Below are 21,629 nucleotides of genomic sequence, written 5' to 3' on the forward strand. Positions count from 1 at the left end.
AATAATGTTCGCGCTGTGCGGAGGTCAGCTCTAATGCCCAATTGTCGATTTGAGCTGACAACAGAGCCATCTTGCCTCCACACGGGTGTAGGATGCGGTTGAGGTTTAAGATTTCGGCCTAATCGACCACTACCGCCTCCTATCACCCAAGGTATGAGCGGGGTGTACACTATTTAGTGTCACTACTTTTAATGCCTCCTTTTATAAGGCCTTTTAAAAGGAGATTATGAGCGCGTGCAGTCTCCGCAAACTTTCTATAAATATTATAAAATTATCCTACCTAAGGTCGGAGCCTGCTGTTTGCTTGCCCCGCCTGGCTAATGTTTGGACTGCACGCTTGGGTCGCGCTCTCTGCTTTATCGTTGATCAGGTGTTACCAACCCCCCTTTATACACCAAACTATGGTTGAAATGGGTTAACATCTGATTCTTCCGTACGATCTGAAATCACTTCGACCTATCAATAATTATCGCTTTCGGCCCTTTTTACAATAATCTTAACAATTTTCAACCAAAGGTTCGAAGTGGTTTCGTTTTTTCCCCAGCAGAGGGCGTACCGCTCACGATCTCGCTCTACCACCCGCTCAAACCTTCCTAAGCGCTCGCGCAATCGTCTCTCTCTCTCGTGCGTCGATTACCTTCGACGCACAATCCTATTCGCACGACACGGGTCTTAATACTAGTTGGGCGCCATGTAACGGGGGGATTAATCTGCAAAAATGGGAAATTTATATAAGAGCAAACTCCCACGATGCAGAGCAAACCGCCGCTCCGTTAACACGTATGTTAGTACGTGTATTCGCCTTAACGTCAGCTGACTTAACTTGGTTGTCTTCGATCAAGCAGAGTTGAACTCACCTTAAGTCACGTGCTTTGTGACACACGATGAGTTTGAAGTGTGAGCGACTTTACTCCTTCTCCGCTTAATCCCCTAGACGTAATAGGATTAACACCTAAGCCTATCTCAATTTCTTAAACTATTAGGAAAATCGTATGACGAAATCGGCGAATAAGTTTAACAAAGTTTATTCATAAAAAAATCTATACAGTCTTTGTCGGGCCGAAAGACTGACGCACGCGAATAGGATTTACAATTAATTCACTTTCGATGATAAAGAGAGAGAGAGAGAGAAGATACGAAAATTGGCGCGATCTAACGCTCGGCGCGAATACAAAATTATCAACGCTAACGCGGCTGAGCAAAATAATAAATATATTTTGACACGCGATAATAAAGGGAGGTGCTCCTACCCTGCGGTGCAATTACGGTGATCAGCCGTAATTGTTGATGCCAATAAAATGTATCAACTGCCTCCGGAACTGTTATATCGGCTGCGCTGTCTCGTACCGCCTATCAGCTGCAAATATGCTGCTACCGTGATGCTGTAATCTGCCGATCACTTTGTTGCACTCGCGCGTGTAATTACTCTTGGTAAAACTATCACTAGGCGAGAAAAACTTTGCAAATAAAAATCCGGCGATATCCTCTCGTAACAACAGCTGAGGCGTAACTGCTAATTTGAAAGATCGCGCGCCCCCTCTCTCTCTCAAAACTTAGAACTAACGCGCGAAATTCAGAATCGCGAACGGTTCGATTAATTGAATCGACTACCGTTGCATACTTAATAATACTTATAATAATTAATATGTTTATCAATGGATATCTAGCTTTCATTTTTATAAAACTATTTATCAATGGATATCTTATCTAATGTATAACAAAACAACTTATTGTCCATCCTTCTCCCTCCTGCCACTTTAATTAAACACAAAAAAAACTTGCCAAAACAAAAGCAGTTCACAAGCAGAGCGATATGCGACTAATATTTTAAGAAGTGTATAATTGGCAAATGAATTTATTATGAACTGATCGAATTAATTATTAACAGTTGCAAATAAGATTTTATTTAATTTTTTATGTAAAGTTACTAAGGGAAGAACACGTAGATTCATATGTTAAAGTAATAAAAAATAATTATAAACTGATCTTTGTATGTTGGTTATGTGAAAAATTTCGATGTAAAAAACAAAAAGCGAGAGAGGTTACTCGATTAACAATTAATCAAAGAAACGTGTTGTGCATTTATGTAGTGAAGTGAAAACTATACTCTTATTAATTAGAAATTTCTTAATCTATAGATTATAAAATATATATATTATATATTTTGTTTAGTTAATTGCAAGAAGAACCAATAGAAAAAGGTAAGGAGTTTAAAGTTTTTTAGGTAGTTTTTAAACAAAAGCCTTTAACAAATAATGCTATTATTTTAGTCATAAGAAAATAGTGAATTATATCGTTACGAGTGAAACTTTCTTTCTACAAATAATTTACAGTCGAACCTCTGCTACTGCACCCTCCGCAACTGCCCGACCTCTGCCACTGCCCGTTACCTAGCCTCTCTAACTGCCTGATTTATGACTCGAGCGCAGTGTCGTACGCTTTCAGTCGCTTACCTGGCACCTGCCGGCGGCGCACTTTTATGGGTCTGGCGCCGACGCGTCGCTCTTATATCTTGCATATCTTCAAGTACAAGATAACTCCTTGTAATTTGTGACTTATGATTTACACTCCTTGTAATTTATGACTCTTGTAATTTGTGGGGGGGGGGATATGTACGTAAATTTGTAACATTTTCTCCGGGCCCCCCTTGAGACAAGCGCGGCACGCCACTCAATGCCCGTACCTGACGGAGCGCTCTTATTGGCTAACGCCAGAGAGCCCGTAGCGGGCAGTGGCGGAGGGCACCAACTCCCGAAAGCGTGCAGTAGCAGAGGTCCGACTGTACTTCTTCTTTTGTAAATTTATACATTATATTTATGTAAGCTCAAGCGTAGCTAAGCTTAGCCTTACTGTCGGTAGCTCGGATAAGAGGCAGTTTGTGTTTAGATTCCGAGTTGTAAATCTCGTATGATTTGTTGTGATCGTAGTTTTGCAGAGAAGGTTTTGCTATTGACAATTATATTGATTCAGGTTAGCGTTAAGTGTATTGTATAACTGTAATATTATATTTAGCTTTGCTATCATGTACATATTGTTTTTATATTACAGTTGTTTTACTGCATCTTATTTGTTTCGTTTTAAACCTAAAAATCCCAATCTCAGATTTTAAGCTATAAATTGTGGCTTACAAATCAATATAATGGAGATGAAAGCAAAATTTCTCTTTGTTGCGGAAGCCGGAGCAGATCACAAGAGCACTGTTGTAAAGGTGAAGAAGATTCAACTGCAGGGTCAAGAGGAAAGTTTTTTATTTCCAGTTGATAAGCAGACCAGTGCTCACCATGCTAAGCTTTTCGAAACAACAGTGGTTAAAAATGTCGTTAAAAGTTTGAAAATTAGAAATAAATATCGTAACGTATTGTTAACATTATCTAACGAACTCAAAGAAATTTACTTAGACAGCGAAGGTAATATCGTTTTGTTTGATGAATATCTCGATGAGGCTAGTTCAGGTGTAAACAAGGAAGAGTCTGTTATTATTGAAAGACACAAGAAGATAAGTATTGATGAATTTATACTTGAAAAGTTTAACGGAAATAATTTGAATGCGGGAGTGTGGCTAACATTATTTGTTCAGGAGTGTGTCAGGGTTGGAGTGGATAAGAGTAAATACACTGAGTATTTAAAATTGTTTTTAGAGGGATCAGCATTGGACTGGTATTTTGTATTCATTAGACAGAATTCTATGTTAAATTGGGAAATATGGAATAATTCCTTTATTGATACTTTTAATGCGCAGTCCTGGACAGATATTGCGTATGCGATAGGATATAAATTTTATAAGGGTTCTTTAATTGATTTTGCCCTAAAAAAGAGAAGGTTATTGTTAGAAAGTGATGAGTGTATGTCCATAAATACACAGATTAATTTGATTGTAATTAGCTTACCAAGTTTTGTGCAAAATAAATTGGAAATAAAGTCTATCGTTAATATTGATAGCTTGATGTCTAAATTAAAACAACTTGGTAGGTTAAATGAGGGAAAAAATAATATTGCAAATAAAACGCTTAAAGAAATAAAAGCTTGCAAGATCTGTGAAAAATTAGGATTTAAAAATAGATTGCATGCGGAGAATGTCTGTTATAATAAAGATAAAAAAAATAAGAATGAAAATATAAGGATAAGTAATATCAGTGAGATTCAGGAAGAAATTGCGATATGCGAGCAGGCAAAAAACGAATAGTTCTCCCACTCATTAAGATTAGAATATTGGCAAATGAACACCCAGCAGTAGGTATATATGACTCGGGTTCAAATGTGTCACTGATTAGCAGTGGATTTCTGAGCAATGAATTAAAGATTAAGAATGTAATGAGTGGGAGGAACATTCTGCAGGTTTAGCAAATACTGAAGGATTAGTCACATTAAAAATTAGAATTGGTAATTTGGAAGAATACTCCCAATTTTTTATTGTTAGAGATAACGCTATTGCTAGTGAGTTTCTGTTAGGTTTAGACTTAATTAAGAAATTTAAACTATGTCAAAATGAAAATTTGATTATTTCACAAAAACAGGGAAAAAGTAATAATAATAATCAATGCAATAAAAATGAAATAGTGAAGATTAAGGTAGAAGATATTGTGAAGAACAATGAAAATGTCTTTGCTAAATCTAAGTTTGATATAGGTATAGTAAAAGAGTATGAGGCTGTAGTGAAATTAACTGAAAATAAGTATGTTTCTAAAAAGCCGTACAGATGTTCATACCAGGATAAAATGGAAATTGAAAGGCAAGTAAATGAATTGTTGGAAGCCGGATTGATAGAGGAGTCAAGCAGTCCTTATGTAGCTCCTGTGACTATGGTTTTTAAGAAAGAAGATGGAGAAAGATCAAGATTATGCATTGATTTCAAAGAATTAAATAAGATCGTAGTGCCTGAAACTCAACCGTTTCCAAGAATAGATGATCTGACTGTGCGTGCCAGGGGTTGCAAATATTTTTCCAAGTTGGATATCAATTCTGCCTTTTGGTCAATCCCAGTACGCACAAAGGATAGATATAAGTTGGCTTTTGTTACGCACCATGGGCACTGGCAGTGGAATTGCTTACCATTTGGATTGAAGTCAGCACCAGCAATTTTTCAAAGAATTTTGGCAGGAATAATTAGAAAAAATAAGCTGAATCCATTTACCGTAAATTATATAGACGACATTCTTGTGTTTTCTAAGAATTACGAAGAGCATATAAATCACGTGGAATTGGTATTAAAAGCAATATCTGAACAGGGTTTTAAACTAAATAGAAAAAAATGCCAATTTGCTCAAGAAAAAATTATTTATTTAGGTCATGAAATTGGAGGTAATATGATTAGACCAATGAATAATAATGTGGAAGCTATTAAGAAGTTTCCCGTGCCTCAAACAAGGAAGCAGATAAGACAGTTTTTAGGTAAAGTGAATTTTTATCTAGAATTCATACCAAACCATGTTGTTTTGCTGGATCCTTTGAGGAACTTATTGAGAAAAGATGTTGATTTCTTTTGGTCGGAAGAGTGTAAAAAGAGTTTTCAATTGATAAGAGATTATCTGTGTTCGTTTCCCGCTTTGGCAATATTTGACCCGGAGGCTCCAATTTATATTTTTACCGATGCAAGTGTTGAGGGAGTGGGAGCAATTTTAAAACAGCCACAGGAAGATAAATCGATAAAATCAGTATTTTTCTTTCCGAGGAAATTGACCAAAACTCAGAAGACTAAAAGAGCAAAATTTATTGAATGTTTAGCCATTAAAGAGGCTATATTGTATTGGCAGTACCATTTAATTGGCAAGAAGTTTATTATCTTTTCTAATCACAGACCTTTAGAAAATTTTAATATTCAAAAAAGTACTGATGAAGAATTAATACAAATTTTAAATTACATTTCTCAGTTTGATTTTGAAATAGTATATAACCCGGGAAAGGATAATATTGAAGCTGATTGTTTGTCTAGAAATCCGGTAATGGAGGCTCATGAGGATTCAGAAGACGATTCGATGATTAAAACATCAAACTCATTAAAATTAAATAATATTAAAGAAAATCAGAGATTGTTGAACATAGATGATAAGTGTATAACTAAGAATCATATAATTTATAAAGTCTTAAATAATAAAGAAAAGATTTGGTTAACTGAAGATTTTGGAAAAGTTCTAGTGAAAAATATTCATATAGATCAAGGACATATTGGTACAAAACAGTTAATTCTAACCTTTGGACAGAAATTTTATTTTAATAACATGTATAAACACATAAAACATATTTGCAAATCTTGTGAAACTTGTATAAAAAATAAGTCTAGAATAGGTTGTTTTAAGGCACCTTTATCGCAGCTAGGTCCAGCAAAAAAACCTTTTGAAATTTTATCTCTGGATACAATAGGTGGCTTCAAAGGTAACAAGAAATATTTACATATAGCAGTAGATCACTTTACAAGATTCGCCTATATTTTGACCTCTAAAACTCAAACAGCTAAAGATTTTATAAATTTGATTAGTAAAGTTCAAAAAGACGGCAATATTCAAGTATTGTTAGCTGATCAATATCCTGGTATAAATTCAACTCAGTTCAAAAAATTCTTAAAACAAAAAAAAATAACTTTGATTTTTACAGCTGTAGATTGTGCATTTTCCAACGGATTAAATGAAAGAGCTAATCAAACATTGGTAAACAGAATAAGGTGTAAAAAATATGAAAATGCAAATAGGTCTTGGCCAGTGATCGCAGAGGACTGTGTTAAAAATTATAACAATACCATTCATAGCTCAACTGGATTTCCACCCAGTTATTTATTAACAGGGTTTTATAAAAATATTTTGCCTGAAGCTATTAAGGACAATGATTTGACAAATTTGGATGAAAATAGAAAGATAGCTTTTGAAAAATCTAAAAAGATTCACAATCAAAATAAACAGTATTATGATAAAAATGTCAAAAAAATAGATTATAAAATCGGAGATTTAGTTTATGTACAAAGTGGTAATAGGTTGAACAAAGAAAAATTGGATACAATAAGACTGGGGCCATTTAAAATTAAAGATAAGATTTCAGATGTGATATTTTTGTTAGATAGCAGATTTAGGAAGAATGAGTCAAATTTTTTTCATGCGAGTAAACTTGTTCCTTACTTGGACGGGTGATACCCACGTTCTCCCGAAGGGGGGATGTAAGCTCAAGCGTAGCTAAGCTTAGCCTTACTGTCGGTAGCTCGGATAAGAGGCAGTTTGTGTTTAGATTCCGAGTTGTAAATCTCGTATGATTTGTTGTGATCGTAGTTTTGCAGAGAAGGTTTTGCTATTGACAATTATATTGATTCAGGTTAGCGTTAAGTGTATTGTATAACTGTAATATTATATTTAGCTTTGCTATCATGTACATATTGTTTTTATATTACAGTTGTTTTACTGCATCTTATTTGTTTGGCTTTAAACCTAAAAATCCCAATCTCAGATTTTAAGCTATAAATTGTGGCTTACATACATATATATATATATATATATATATATATGCATATTTGTAACGTAGGATGAATTACGCAGCAAATGTAAATATTCCTATGGCTGATTCCACCTCAAATCATGCAGGGCACCGGGTGACCGGTAACGAAACAACATCAAAATACTTGGATAATGTTCTAGGCCCAAAATAAGACCACCCCCATTTTATCTTTTCTCCCCAAGATGCATAGGTGCATCAACAACGTACTTGAAAGATGCTCTTTCAGAAAACAGACTAACAAAAAAAAAATATCGTATTCAATTTCAATCGATTTGCGCATGCTTATTTATCATCGGAATCGAATAAATCTTTTTTTATACGATAGAGAAATACAGAGCCTTCAAATCTATGCATTAAAATAAATGCACTAATGCATTTCCGAGAAGATTATGCACTTTTTCCAAAAAAATGCATCTCATAAAAAACTCGATTTATTTAAAAAACCCCACTTTTTTTTGAATTTTTGAATTCGTGCATTTGAAAGCGGTTTTTAAAATGACTCGCAGCTCCATCAGATACTATACTAATAGAATTGATTGAACCACCATTAATTTCCTCCATTTCGCTAATAATTTCGATAATTTTTTGCATCGCTAGTAAAGCGTGGGAATAATCGTGCTTTAAGTCATCGCTTACTACCACAAATCTTTTTATGACATTGCCTACATAGCAGACAGCAGTGAAGAGAGAGACTTGTTTATTTACCCAGTGATTGCCTTGAACTGGATTTTTTGAAATCACTGACCAGTTCTCAGCAAAATCTATATGTATTAGCAAATGTTGGGGATATAATTTTACTCTTTCTTTTTCATTTTTAATTGCTAACCGCTGTACTTCTTTGATTCGTAAATGTGATGTTACTGTAATTACATGATTAGTAAATTCTTCTTTGAACGTAGCGACGGATACTGTTCTAGTTTCTAAGTTTCCTTTATTCCACAGCGCAAACGTTATATTATTATCATTCTCTGTTTCATCTATATGCAAAACGTCAAATGTGACACCCGCAGCACCTGGACACAACTCGCATTCTTGATAGTAACACGTTTCTTGAGGTGCTGGACATACTACAGAAGATAAAACTGTCGAACGTAAACGGCAAACGTCAACACTACTTTTACCAATAAAGTTTTTCAATGCAATTAAGTACAGCTCAAAGTTGGCACAATAAATACATAAGCATACGTCATTCATTGGTTCGATTAGAACATGCTTTGGACGCATGGAATAGAACTTAGATTTGCTAATTTTTATACCCGGATTCTCTTCTTTCAAAGTGTGATATACTTCCTTTAAACTTCAGGTTAAAAAACGCTTGACTTTTTTAACTTTCGTGCCATTTTCTCTTACTGTTATAACATCTGCTTTATTAGGACTTTGTCTCGAACAATTGAAGTCATTATTCAAATAATATTGCATGACAATATCGCCTGTTTTTTTATCCAGTGGATGACCATTGTACTGCTCTGGTTTAGTATAAATACCTGGATTAGAGATAATATAACAATAGCTATAAAAATAAAACACGCAAAAAAATTGTGCATTGATTGTTATTACATAAGAAAAAATTTATATTTTTACCTTGATTTGAAACAATTTTTCTTGCCTTATCAATCATGTAAATAGTAACTTCAGGAAATAACGTCAAAATTTCGAACTTTGTTAACAAAGGAACGATAATTGTTAAGAGTTTGATCACCTCTGAAAAACACGAGCAATTACTGAAGGCCTTAGAGAAATTTTCTCTCAATTCTTGAGGGAAATAATCATTTAACTTTTTTACAGGCTCCTCAATAGGTACATCATAAATCTTTTGTAATTTACAATTTGTAGCTTCAGAGAATGATGATACAAGCTCTCTCTTTTTTTCATAACATATTTTTCAACACTTGTAATTTTTATGTTTCCTTTCTTACGCAAAGGAGATACTGGATTTTCTAAATTAGCAATTATTTTATCATTAAATTCATCCATGAAAATTGAGGTGTCTATAAACTTGTCTTCTTCGTCATTCCCTTCCATTGAAATATTGTCATCTGACATTGTTTCTTCTTCTTTTTCTGCTTGTATTGCATCGCAAGCTTTAACGATACGTTTATAGCAGTTACTACATACACTGTCACTAGCTTTTATATCAGGATTTGTAAATTTTCCTTGTAAAAATACAGCATAGTCACCAATTTTTTGAAAATTCACTTTGTTGCTATTATACACCACTTTAGTATGTACTTTGAAATAATTGGGGCATTTTAATCTTTGCGTAGAATACGTTAACATAGCTGACATGTTGTCAAGCAGAAATTCAAACACGCACTGTCGCTACTTACTGAATAAATGATAAGACTATTTATAAGTATCATGGAATTTGTATACACAAACAGGACTACACACATAAAGGTCTATGACAACAGCTGACATCATAACAAGTCAATACTCGCCGATTATCATGTTATTTAAATGCTCGTGAGTGTGAATGCAAGATAGTCAACATAAAAAATTTTCTAGTTGAAAAATTTTTTTTTCTCAGTAACGAAGTAGAAACCGAAAATGGGACCTATACTGGATTGAAGGTAGCGTATCAGAAAATCTCCATAAAAATTATGAGCGCAAAAAAAAGTGGGGTTTTTTAAATAAATCGAGTTTTTTATGAGATGCATTTTTTTGGAAAAAGTGCATAATCTTCTCGGAAATGCATTAGTGCATTTATTTTAATGCATAGATTTGAAGGCTCTGTATTTCTCTATCGTATAAAATAAGATTTATTCGATTCCGATGATAAATAAGCATGCGAAAATCGATTGAAATTGAATACGATATTTTTTTTTTGTTAGTCTGTTTTCTGAAAGTGCATCTTTCAAGTACGTTGTTGATGCACCTATGCATCTTGGGGGGAAAAGAAAAAATAGGGGTCGTCTTATTTTGGGCCTAGAACATTATCCAAGTATTTTGATGTTGTTTCGTTACCGGTCACCCGGTGCCCTGCATGATTTGAGGTGGAATCAGCCCTATACTGATCGTTCGTGGTTTTCGTCGTCACTTTAGACTACATGATTTGCGCAGAAATAGACCTGAGCGGTACAAACCACCTCCTCAAGAACCTATCGACCGAGGATATCTCGACAGGAGGTCGACATTCCCAGTATCACCAGTGGCATCGGCACTGTCTCAATGATCGATGGGTATTGTTGAGACCGTACATGTTAGACTTGACTCGCTCTAGATGTATAGTATGCCGTAGAAGTTTTCATTTCCAATATTAGAAGTGTTCTAGAACATGAAGAATCTGAATTTCATCAGAATAATATAGCACAAATCAATGTTCCAATAGATCCTGAATTCGACCCACATTTGGATGAAGAGGAATGTTATCACGAAAAAGCCACCATAACAATCCTGTTTGCAACTTGGTATTCTGGTGAAGGAATAGCTTATAAAAAAACTGACACAATACTTCCATTGATAAAAAAATTTTTCGTTATCCAGGTGTACTTCAGGATGTTAAATTAACGAGAACAACAATGTTTACGATTGTAAAATGTGTTGTTGCTCCAGTGCACAAACAACAAATTGCTCGAACGCTGTCAAGATCGAAATATGCAACCCTTTTCGACGAATCTACGTCAGTTTTCAACGATAAATCTGGATACTTACTTCTCCGCTTTGCTGATGATTGATTGTATCAAATTAAAACTACATTGTGGGACTTAATTCTCATATACAGAGATGATGACGAGTATAGTGATGCGACGGCGGAATCGCAGTATAATTTGACTATACAGTCATTATTCAGCCGAAAAAATGCGAGAGAAGAAAATAAATCTGCATTTCGGCAAACTGACTATGTTGCATCAAGTACAGATGGATGCAATACCATGATTAGTGTAAATAATTCAATTCGTTAAAGATTATATGACAATTTCGAGGGTATCAATCACATAACTTGCCCGTGTGATAGTGCTCACTTATGCACGAAGCACTTTATGGAAGCGTATTTTGCAGTAATCTTACATTTATTAAAAGGTGTTTATAATTAGTTTGTATCTGCAAAACGATTACATCGTCTACTACATCATTAGATACAGTTCAATTTAGATACTCACAGACTTTTACGGTTCGTTGATTCTCGTTGGCTGACAGGATTGCCATTATTATACCGAAAGACTGAGAAAATAATGGCTATTAATGCTACTTTAGCAGAATTTGCACCAAACTATGTTGCAGCGAATGATTTACTCCAGAGGCTGAGGTTATCATCAATACAATGTTGTATTGCTTTTATATGTTTTATTCTAAAAGTCCGCGAAGATTTTAATGGATTTTTGCAGACTGAAGAAGTCATTCTTCCGGAAATTGTTAATAGAATTTGCGCTGATTTTAAAGACATAGTGTTATGTTACATGGAACATGATTACGTTGAAAATATTGACTTGATATATATTGATTTACAAAATCCTGATGACTTTTTGCCCCATAACGACATGCGAATTGGCATTGAAGCTCGTCGTATTAGTATATTTTAAATTTTATTTAATTATCACGCACTATTAATAACGTTATTTCCGATTAAAACTACAATATAATATATAATATATTAATATAATAAAACACTAATATGATACAATTTTTTGTATTCTTTAATATCTTTTACTATATTTCAGGTGCAGATTTACCTCAAGAAGAATATGCGCACACAATGGATAGAATAAGAAGATCATTGATTCACCTGGCTACTCATTGGTATAATCTACTTCTTTTGCCTTGGGTCAGATATAAATGTACTAAATGCCTGTTACTACTGAATGCTTTGTCGGAAATTTACCATATTAATAATCCCAATGTTATCAATGCACTTATGCAACAATTTCCTCGTTGCTTTCCTGAACGGATTGAAGAAATGATAGCAATGGAGTGGGATTTATTAGTTCACAACGAGCAAGATTTTGTCAACGCTTTACCGAAAAACGTAAGGACTGATTACTTTTGGTTCGCCGTACGAGACATTCAGGAAGAACTTGGGTTTCGCCCGTATACAAAACTAGCTGATTTTATGCTCAGTGCACTCTGTACTCTTCACAGTAATGCACAACCAGAACTTATCTGGTCCAAAGACAATTATATAAGAAACAAATGGAAAAATAAATTAAGTTTGGCTTCGACGCGATCAATTTGAATGATTAAAGAAATGCTCGCGTTAAGAAATTGTAATAAAAAAGTAGAAACATTTATACCTGACGCTGACATAATAGCGAGAGTCCGGAATAGGATTCATAATATACAACAAAATGTTCTCCATAATAATAATGAATAAGGTGAGGAAGAAAGCGAAAATATAGAAGAGCACGCCTCAGATGCATTCGATAGTGATATTCAGTTGAAGATCGGCAATAATTGTAATAATCGTATTATACCTTTGTAATGCGGTACATTACAAGACTTTGCCTGAGAGTGTTGCATTATTTGCAACACCTCAGGAAAGCCATCCCCGTATTGTTTACTATTTATTAGCAGCAATAAATTTATTTGACCTACTACTTCATCTCATGAAAGCTTATAATGAGATTTAAAATCTGTTCATAAAAAGTGAAATGCAACGCAATCATAAAAGCAGCTTTAAATTAACTAGGACACAAGCCTTTAAACAGATCTGGTACTTCTTCTCGTTTAGCATTCAAAACAAAACAGTTTCCTAAACCAGTGCATTTAAAAAAGCCTCTTAACGGTCTTCTATCTCAAATCCTTGAATCTGCAGTCTTGCATATATTTGACGTGTTCCATAAATTACTGTTAAGAGTTAAGCTGGAACACAACCTTTCCAAAGTGCAAGGAAACATTCTTCTTTTACTATTAGCCTAAATGATTTGAATTTTTCTTAATTGACTCAGCTTGCAACTAGAAAGCAAAAATACAATTCATTAATTTTGAATGCTTAGTTTTCACAATTTTTCATAAATATTTTGAGTTTTACGTCATCGTAATCCAAAACACTAATGTGAGCAACACTTGCACCAACTTAATATAAAGACGATGGACAGCACAAACCTTCAGCACCTACAATAAGTACTGATTTATTTTTTAATTTTACTTGTCCTTCATTTTTTCTTCAAACTTGCTTTTTCCTCTAATAATGATTTTTCAGTCATACTGTAAAATTACGTACCTATTACTATTTGAAATGCCAAACGTGACTCAGAAAGCCGAACGAATTTTGAAAATATAAACAAACACTGGAACCGGAACGAGAAATACAATCCCTGACTACCGACTGTGAATCTTAGGCATAGTTATATAAATGATATAGATGAGATATGACTTCATAAAAATGAAATTTTTTATAGCCTCATCGGATTCTCATTACTGGGAAGATCCAAGTTTTATATTTTTCAGTACAAGCTTTATAAATGTATATAAAATATCTAAAGATTAAAGATAAGTTAAGATGGGCTGACAGACATTCTCAAACAATGGAATTTAGGAAATACTGCTTTGTCAATGTTCGTTTGTTCGTTTATTCATTCCTAAAAATGAAGGGTATCAACCAGTCGTGGATAAATGACACGATTCGGAGGTTTCTTACCATACATGTAAGAAACCGGTAGAAAATGTAGAAATGAGTAATTAATGTATGTAACGTCGAAAACTCCAATAACCCATTGCGCATGCTCAATACGTTATTGCGCAGGCGCATCTGCTACACAATTTAAATTTTAACACAACAGAACTAAAGTAACCCAAGTACTTCTTGACTAAGTTCAGCAAAAAACCATATTTTTCCATATATTTTTGCAAAATTTGTAAGTTTTAATTCCATCACATAAGTTAGAATTTCAAAAGTATAAAAAGTTTTATCAATTATTAATATATTTTGTTTTTTACTTTCTAACCATGGCAGGTACGAATTTCGATATATATTTAAAAAAACCGATCTTATGATAGAGATAAAAATATTAAGATCGATGAATATTTTTTTCAGGAAATTTAGAAAACAAAAATTTAGATAAACTGCTTGGAAAATTTTTCTTTGGCTATAATATACCTTTTGTAATCGTCGAATCTATACATTTCAAAAATTTTGTTCAAACACTCAATCCACGTTTCATTCCACCGACCAGAATCACACTATCAAACCGTATACTTAATGAATGTTACAATGAGATGCAAGAATCAATCGCAAATATAAGAACACGAAATTGTGTGTTATTAATTGATGGTTGGAAGAACAAGTCAGCTAATACGTAAAATGTTGTTGCTATTATTCGTTTAGATGATTTAAGCGAGAAGAAATATATATTTCTCCATGCAGCTAATTTTAGTACAGCAAGTGAAACTGACGAAGCACTTCGTCGGTTCGTTAATTATTGTATTGATATGGCGAGAGAAAAGTACAACATTAATATATTTGCAGTCATCGCTTATAATGCTGCAAATATGAAGCTCATGGGAAGACTTGTTAATATATAGAACACAACTTGTAACAGCCACAGTGGCAATCTGCTAGCTAAAAGCGCAGTAAATGAAGAATTAGCTAAGCAAGTAAATAAATTATTAAATGATTTTAAGCATACATATTTAGAACGATTGTTGACAGAGCTAGGAGGTAATAGTATTATTTTGATTGGACAAACCCGATAGTGCTCTCATCGAGATGCAATGCGAAGGTGCTTAAAAAATTTAGATTTAATGCGAGATATCTCAAGGCGACCAGATGCTAGAAAGCATATTTCTGACGACAATTACAATTTTCTTCACAATGAAGATCTTGCACAGCAATTGTAATTCAATCTCCTCATGCTGGATTCTATATGTGAGTTGACAAATGCTTGCCAGAAAGCTGAGTGTACTGCATAAGCTATAGAATTGTGGTTGCGATTAGAAATGCCCGCATTGAATGATCGCATTGAACTAATGATTGAAGCAAGACGAAAACTAGCAATTAATATGTATGGTTTGACTCCCAATTTTTAGCATCCCCAGTATCAGGGCCGTACATTTGCTGAAAAACAACAATATGTTGAAGATGTTAATACATTTTTTAGAGAAATTTTATCACCACAAGGATTGTTACAATTAGAAGAATATAAAAATGGAACTAGTATTTTTGCACATTTATTAGATAGAAATTATTGGGCAGTTTTTTGGAGAGCTACACAGCCATTTTATGATGAATTAAGCGAATTAGCTTTGAAATTACAATTGCTCTGTGCTTCAATTGGCCAGTTGGAGAGACTGTTTTCTGAGTGGTCGTATGTGCATTCAGTTAGAAGAAATCGATTAACATCAGCTAGGTCTTCTAAGCTTGTGGCTATATACTTTGATACTCATTTGTACGATAATTATGATCTAATAAATGACGATGAAGAATATAAGATAATCATTTTTAAAAAACAAAATTAAAACAAATGTATATCAATGAGTTAATATATTTATTAATTACAAAAATTTTGTATTAAATTTAATGTATTTATTTCTTTGATATTACAAAATATCAAATATTCATTTTAAAAACGATTTTATTTATGTTATTTTTAATTACTATTTTATATAATCTACATAAATAATATGCCATAGAACAATACATTTTTTCAATAATGTAGTATTTTAAATAAATAAATATTTATCTTTATAAAAGAACAAAGTACATTCTCATAAATTTTGGTTGTTCTCTAATAATAAAACTCAGTTGAAATCATTTTTTCTCTTTTGGTTTCATTACATTTCAGTAAGTAGAAAAGCTCTCGTATTTGCTTTTCTTGGATAATATCTAAATTTTTTGGCAAGTTTATTTTGAACTCTGTGATTTGTATAAGCAGGTATTTTAATTAATTTAAAACAAAATTCACTAAACCTTTTGTGAAATGGTTGTACTACTTGGTAAAATACTTTGGCATTTTCATATTTTTTTTTACGTAGAACTTTGAAAATATCTAATTTGTCCTTGAATTTTAAGAAAGCACTCATAATATCTTTGTCCGTGTTACAAATAAAAAATTCAATGACAATTTTTTCGCTGTCAGGCTCAAACATTTTCGATTTTATGCCTTGACTAGATTTATTTAGCGCGCTTCGCGCCCTCATTTTTAGCACTATTTTTACTTAAAAATTTTTTTTATTTATGTAAAATTGAATAATTTATTTGTTTTCTAAATAAAAATGAAAATTGAAGAATTCGACACTGATAATCGTTAATTGTTATCTTATATATAATGTTGCATGTATTTGTATATGGTCCAAACTAATCCAACAGTTTTATACGTACAATTCTTTGTTAACAAAATTTTTTACTTTTCTTGTTTCTACTTGGTTTTCTAAATATACTTTGACAGAATTCCAAGATTTAACTCTGGACATTGCTACGTAAAGTTGTCCATAATTAAATACATCTCTTCTTAGATCAATACCAGTATTTGTAAAAGTTTGTCCTTGAGCTTTGTTAATGGCCATTGCAAAAGCTAGTTTTATTGGAAATTGTCTTCTCTTGAATGTGAATGTATAATAATTTTCAGAATATAAGGTTATACGATTTAAAAAGACAATTTCGTTTGCTCTGTCACTTGTTAAAATTTTACATTTTATAAGTGGTTTAATAAATCTATTATTTGCAATCTCGTTCCATTGCACAAGCCTTCATTTATGATAATATTTCTTATTAACATTACGATACAATTTTTTCTCAAGCGTAATTCATGAGGGGTCAAACTTGGAGGATTTAAATTATGTAAATGTTCTGGTAAAATAACATCATCTATTTCGCTATTGTTATTAATAACGACATCAATAGCAGTATATATACGTTCAGAGTCAATGTTCAGTAAATTAGTAATTTGTTTATTGATATCATCTACATCAACATTCCTAGCTGATAATATAGCACATTTACTCATTTCTTGAAATTTCTTTTCTTCAAATAATTTTCTAAATATACTGTCGATCAGGTTAACATTTTGAGGTAATATGCATTGCTCAGGAAGATTTACATTATCATTTAGATCATTTAACGTGCCGTTGCCAAGATTGAACAAAAATTTTGAAAATTCTATTTCATTTGGTAAAACCCTCATATTTGTAGTCAATGAAAATTTAGTAAAATAATTCCATACTGGGCTGTATTTTACGCAAAGACTTAATATTTCACTCCGAGTTCCATGAACTTTAATTGGCAAGAATTGTCTTAGATCTCCTCCCACTATAATAACTTTTCCTCCGAACGGTAAGTTATAATTCATGAAATTTTGTAAAGTTTTATTAACAATTTCTAAAGCATATCTTGGAGCCATTGAAATTTCATCCCAAATAAATACTTTAGTTTCTCGTAGTAGTTGAGCTTCTTTAGATTGTGCTTTGATATTGGAAGAAGAATCTTGAAACATTGGAACTGGTAAACCAAATGTTTTATGTACAGTTTTTCCGTGTGGAAGTAATGTAGCTGCAATCCCGGTAAATGCCATCGCGCATATTTTAATGTTTTCTGAGTTTAATTTACAATATATAGTTTCATAAACATATGTTTTTCTGGACCCTCCCGGTCCATCCATGTAAATACGTTTCGGACCAGTATAATTGATATTTTGGACGGCTTCAACAACCATATCAACAATTTGTTTCTGTTGTGGGTTTAAGTTATTATATCGATCTTGTCCTCGTTCTGCAGTTGGTTGCAAAGATCTGGGAAATGCTAACTGGTGTAGACATGGAAATTCTGTTTCTACGAATTGATTCATTGTAGGAAAGTCAGCTAAACTACGACCTTCTTCATTTAATAATGTGTCAATGTGAAAGTACGCCATTTTATTGCTTATGCTTTCATCGTGGTATCGAGAAAAATCTTCAGATAGTTGATTTTTAAATTGGTCCCATAATTCTTCTGGATTAAGTGGTTGACAATGTATAAGGATTCGTACAAACAGATAACGAAGTTTTTGAGGCATCATACATTTTGTTCCTTCTTCTATTGCTCTTTTCCATTCTTCATCATTTTCAATGAGACCCAATGCTAAGCAAGCTGCTGTAAAAGTAGGGTGTATTACATTATCAACAGTTCTTAAACTTTCAAAACTTACGGCTCCTTTGACATGTAATAATAATAATCTTAAGTGGAATAATTCAAGTTGTGTTGGACTAACAGAGTACATACGCCTAATGACATTGAAATGTTTTTTTCGTGGATTCCATTTATCTAAATACACTGTTTCATTTTTCTGTTTTTTATGTGTGAAATGTTTTGGAATTTCTCCATAATAATACTGCCTAGCTAAGGCATTTTCGCTATTCAATTTAAAATAATCGAGCAACATACTGCTCGTACTGTTTAGTAGATTTTGTAACGTCAAGGGATTATTTACATTATCAGAAATAATGATCGAATGATTACACAGGCACACAAAAAATAAAAAGTGGTCTGTATCAAAAACAATACACATATATTCCCATGTATTTTGCCACGCTGAATCCGAATCCGCAGTCAGTTTGACCCTAGCACGTCAGGATCAAGGTCATTTGAAGGTCAAACTCGAATAAAAGTAGTATAAAAAAATGTAACTAGTATTTCTATGGTTTCGAGGGTCGCTGAACATAAATCCGACATCCCCTTGACCCAAGCACGCCAGGTTCAAGGTCATTTCAAGGTCAAACATAGATATTGCACGAAAAGTTGAATTCTGACTACAGATTTTGAAAGTACGGAAAAAATTACGTTCAGAGACCGTTTTTTCAATTTTTTTTATCGTGAATCCAGCGGTCATTTCGAGGTCATTGTATTTTGATCCCATGAAAATCAGTATGACCATTTTGAAAAAACAGAAGTACGTCTTCAATGAATAAAAAAACTCTTTCCATACGTTTTGACGGTTGCTGAATCCAAATCCGTGATCTCCGTGACCCAAGCACATCAGGTTCAAGGTCATCTGGAGGTCAAACTCAAGAAAACGTAGTTTAAAAAAATGTAACTAGTATTTCTATGGTTTTGAGGGTCGCTGACTCCAAATCCAAAATTAGAATTGCTCCGACTACTCGAGTTTGGTGTGCAAAGTGATAGAATTTATACTTCTCTTCTCTTGTAACGGACCCTTTTATCTTCAAAAGATCTATGCAGCGGTTTTCTTTTTCTTTTTTCCGTTTCTGACTCGTTTTCCCTTTTAAGCATTCAGCAAAAATCTGCCATCATATTTACATCCCATCTTCCTTGATACTGGCGTTCCATCTCTTTGATATCTTGATGAAACCGTTCACCCTGTTCTTCGCTATAGTCTCCGAGATTTTCTGGGAAGTAATCAAGATGAGAATGTAGAAAGTGCAATTTTAAATTCATTAAGCATCCTAATTCTTTGTAGCTATTTAATAAATTTTCCACCAAAGTTTCGTAATCTTCACTTCTCTGATTCCCGAAGAAATTTTCTGCTACTTTCTTGAAACTTGACCATGCAGCCAATTCTACAGGGGTCATCTTTGTGATAAAGTCGTTATCTCTGAATAAAGTGCGGATTTGGGGACCATCAAAAACACCTTCTTTTAGTTTGGCATCACTTATGCCTGGAAACTTCTGTCATAAGACCAAGTTTGATACGAAGGGGTGGGAGCAAAATTTTTGAAGGATCTATTAAAGGATCCCGGAGAACGTTTTGTACGCCTGGATTGAAATCAGTTCTTTTTGGCCACTCTTTCTGTACATAGTGATGCTTTCTATCTCTACTATCCCACAGACACAAGAAACAGGGATATTTTGTAAAACCTGACTGCTGACCCAGAATCAGAGTTGAAATTTTAAGGTTACCGCACACTTTCCATTTGTGATCCGAGTAATTGATTTTTTCTAATACAACTTCCAAATTCTGGTATGTTTCCTTCAACTTCGTTGAATGAGCTATCGGAATAGGCGCAAAAGAGTTTCCATTGTTCAAAAGTACAGCTTTGAGGCTTCGTTTAGAAGAGTCAATAAATAACCTCCACTCTTCATCTTTATAAATATTAGGTTTCAATTCATTCATTAATCCTTTCACATCTGTACAGAATGTCATCGAGTTCTCTGAATCTTTGGCAAAGAACTTACGAAACTTCTCTTCTCTATTCCGATAAACATAAGCCTTGGTCCCCTTGGACAACAAATTCTTCTTTTTCAATACTGCGGCCAGATACTCGGCTCCATCTTTGGGTAATCCCAAATCTCTTACGAGATCATTCAACTCTTTTTGATTGAAAGTTTCGGGGGTATTATTCGAGACAGCGCTTGGTAAATATTCATCTTCTTTGCTATCACTTTGACTGTCACTTTCCTCATCTGAGGATTCAACAACTTCCATTTCCTTTGGTGCAAGTGATGTATCAACTTCCATAGGTTCTTGGTCAGTAGCTTCCTCTTCTAACGGTATTGGCTTTTTTACTGATGCTACTTCAGCGTACACGATTTTATTTTTTGTAGTTGCGTTAAAGCCAAAAGTCTTGGTCATACAGAAATAGCAATCGTCTCGACATAAAGGTTCAGACCATATCATAGGCTGTGAAAATTTAAGCTGACTACGAGTCCGACATTTCTCCCATCGTGATAATATTGTTCTGCAACAATTGCAAATCATATGAGGTACCCAGACTGTATTTTGGCTGACAACCTTTAAATTAAAACATTCTTCGTAAATAGTTATAAGCCTATCTGATAACAGCCTTCGATATTTTGGCACTTCAAATTTTCCACAAACATAACAGAAATCATCTGTTTTTCCATCACACCTATGAAAAGTAGATTCTATTCTACTAGACTTGCGGTCACTTGATGACGACGCTTGCGGGCCCGCTTGCTCACCCTGACCAACCGCCGATACTGGGCATCCGAAACCCTGCATCTTACCTTCTCGTGTGCCGGCCATGACGGCATCGTGCTTTCACCCCAGAGCTTTGCCGGAAAACAAAAAAAAGAAAAAAAGCCGTTTCCTGCCGTCACCGCGTGGAGGTGCCCTGGGTTCCGGCACACGAGAAACGTAGGTGTGATATAAAATCTTACGTTTTCAGGCTATAGCGAATAACAGGGTGAACGGTTTCATCAAGATATCAAAGAGATGGAACGCCAGTATCAAGGAAGATGGGATGTAAATATGATGGCAGATTTTTGCTGGATGCTTAAAAGGGAAAACGAGTCAGAAACGGAAAAAAGAAAAAGAAAACCGCTGCATAGA

General features: G+C 33.9%; 1 protein-coding gene across 1 annotated transcript; it reads right to left on the bottom strand.

Annotated features, from left to right (window-relative positions):
* Positions 1–16,716: 16,716 nt before the first annotated feature.
* On the bottom strand, positions 16,717–18,761 carry LOC131675227 (ATP-dependent DNA helicase pif1-like). Its single transcript, XM_058954136.1, has 2 exons — positions 17,127–18,761; positions 16,717–16,944 (listed from the first exon to the last, which is right to left on the bottom strand). Exons 1-2 carry the CDS (start codon positions 18,759–18,761, stop codon positions 16,717–16,719), a joined length of 1,863 nt encoding a protein of 620 aa, XP_058810119.1.
* Positions 18,762–21,629: the final 2,868 nt, after the last annotated feature.

This window comes from Phymastichus coffea, unplaced genomic scaffold (genome assembly GCF_024137745.1).
Source record: "Phymastichus coffea isolate CEN01 unplaced genomic scaffold, Cenicafe_Pcof_1.1 PCOF00017, whole genome shotgun sequence".
NCBI lineage: Eukaryota > Metazoa > Arthropoda > Insecta > Hymenoptera > Eulophidae > Phymastichus > Phymastichus coffea.

Bases quoted from the DNA above. Each gene is read 5' to 3' on its own strand.
- LOC131675227 (XM_058954136.1), bottom strand. From the start codon at position 18,761: ATGTTGCTCGATTATTTTAAATTGAATAGCGAAAATGCCTTAGCTAGG. The intron at 16,945-17,126 runs GTAATGTTAATA...TTCACATTCAAG, and splicing joins GCTTGAGAAAAAATTGTATC to AGAAGACAATTTCCAATAAA.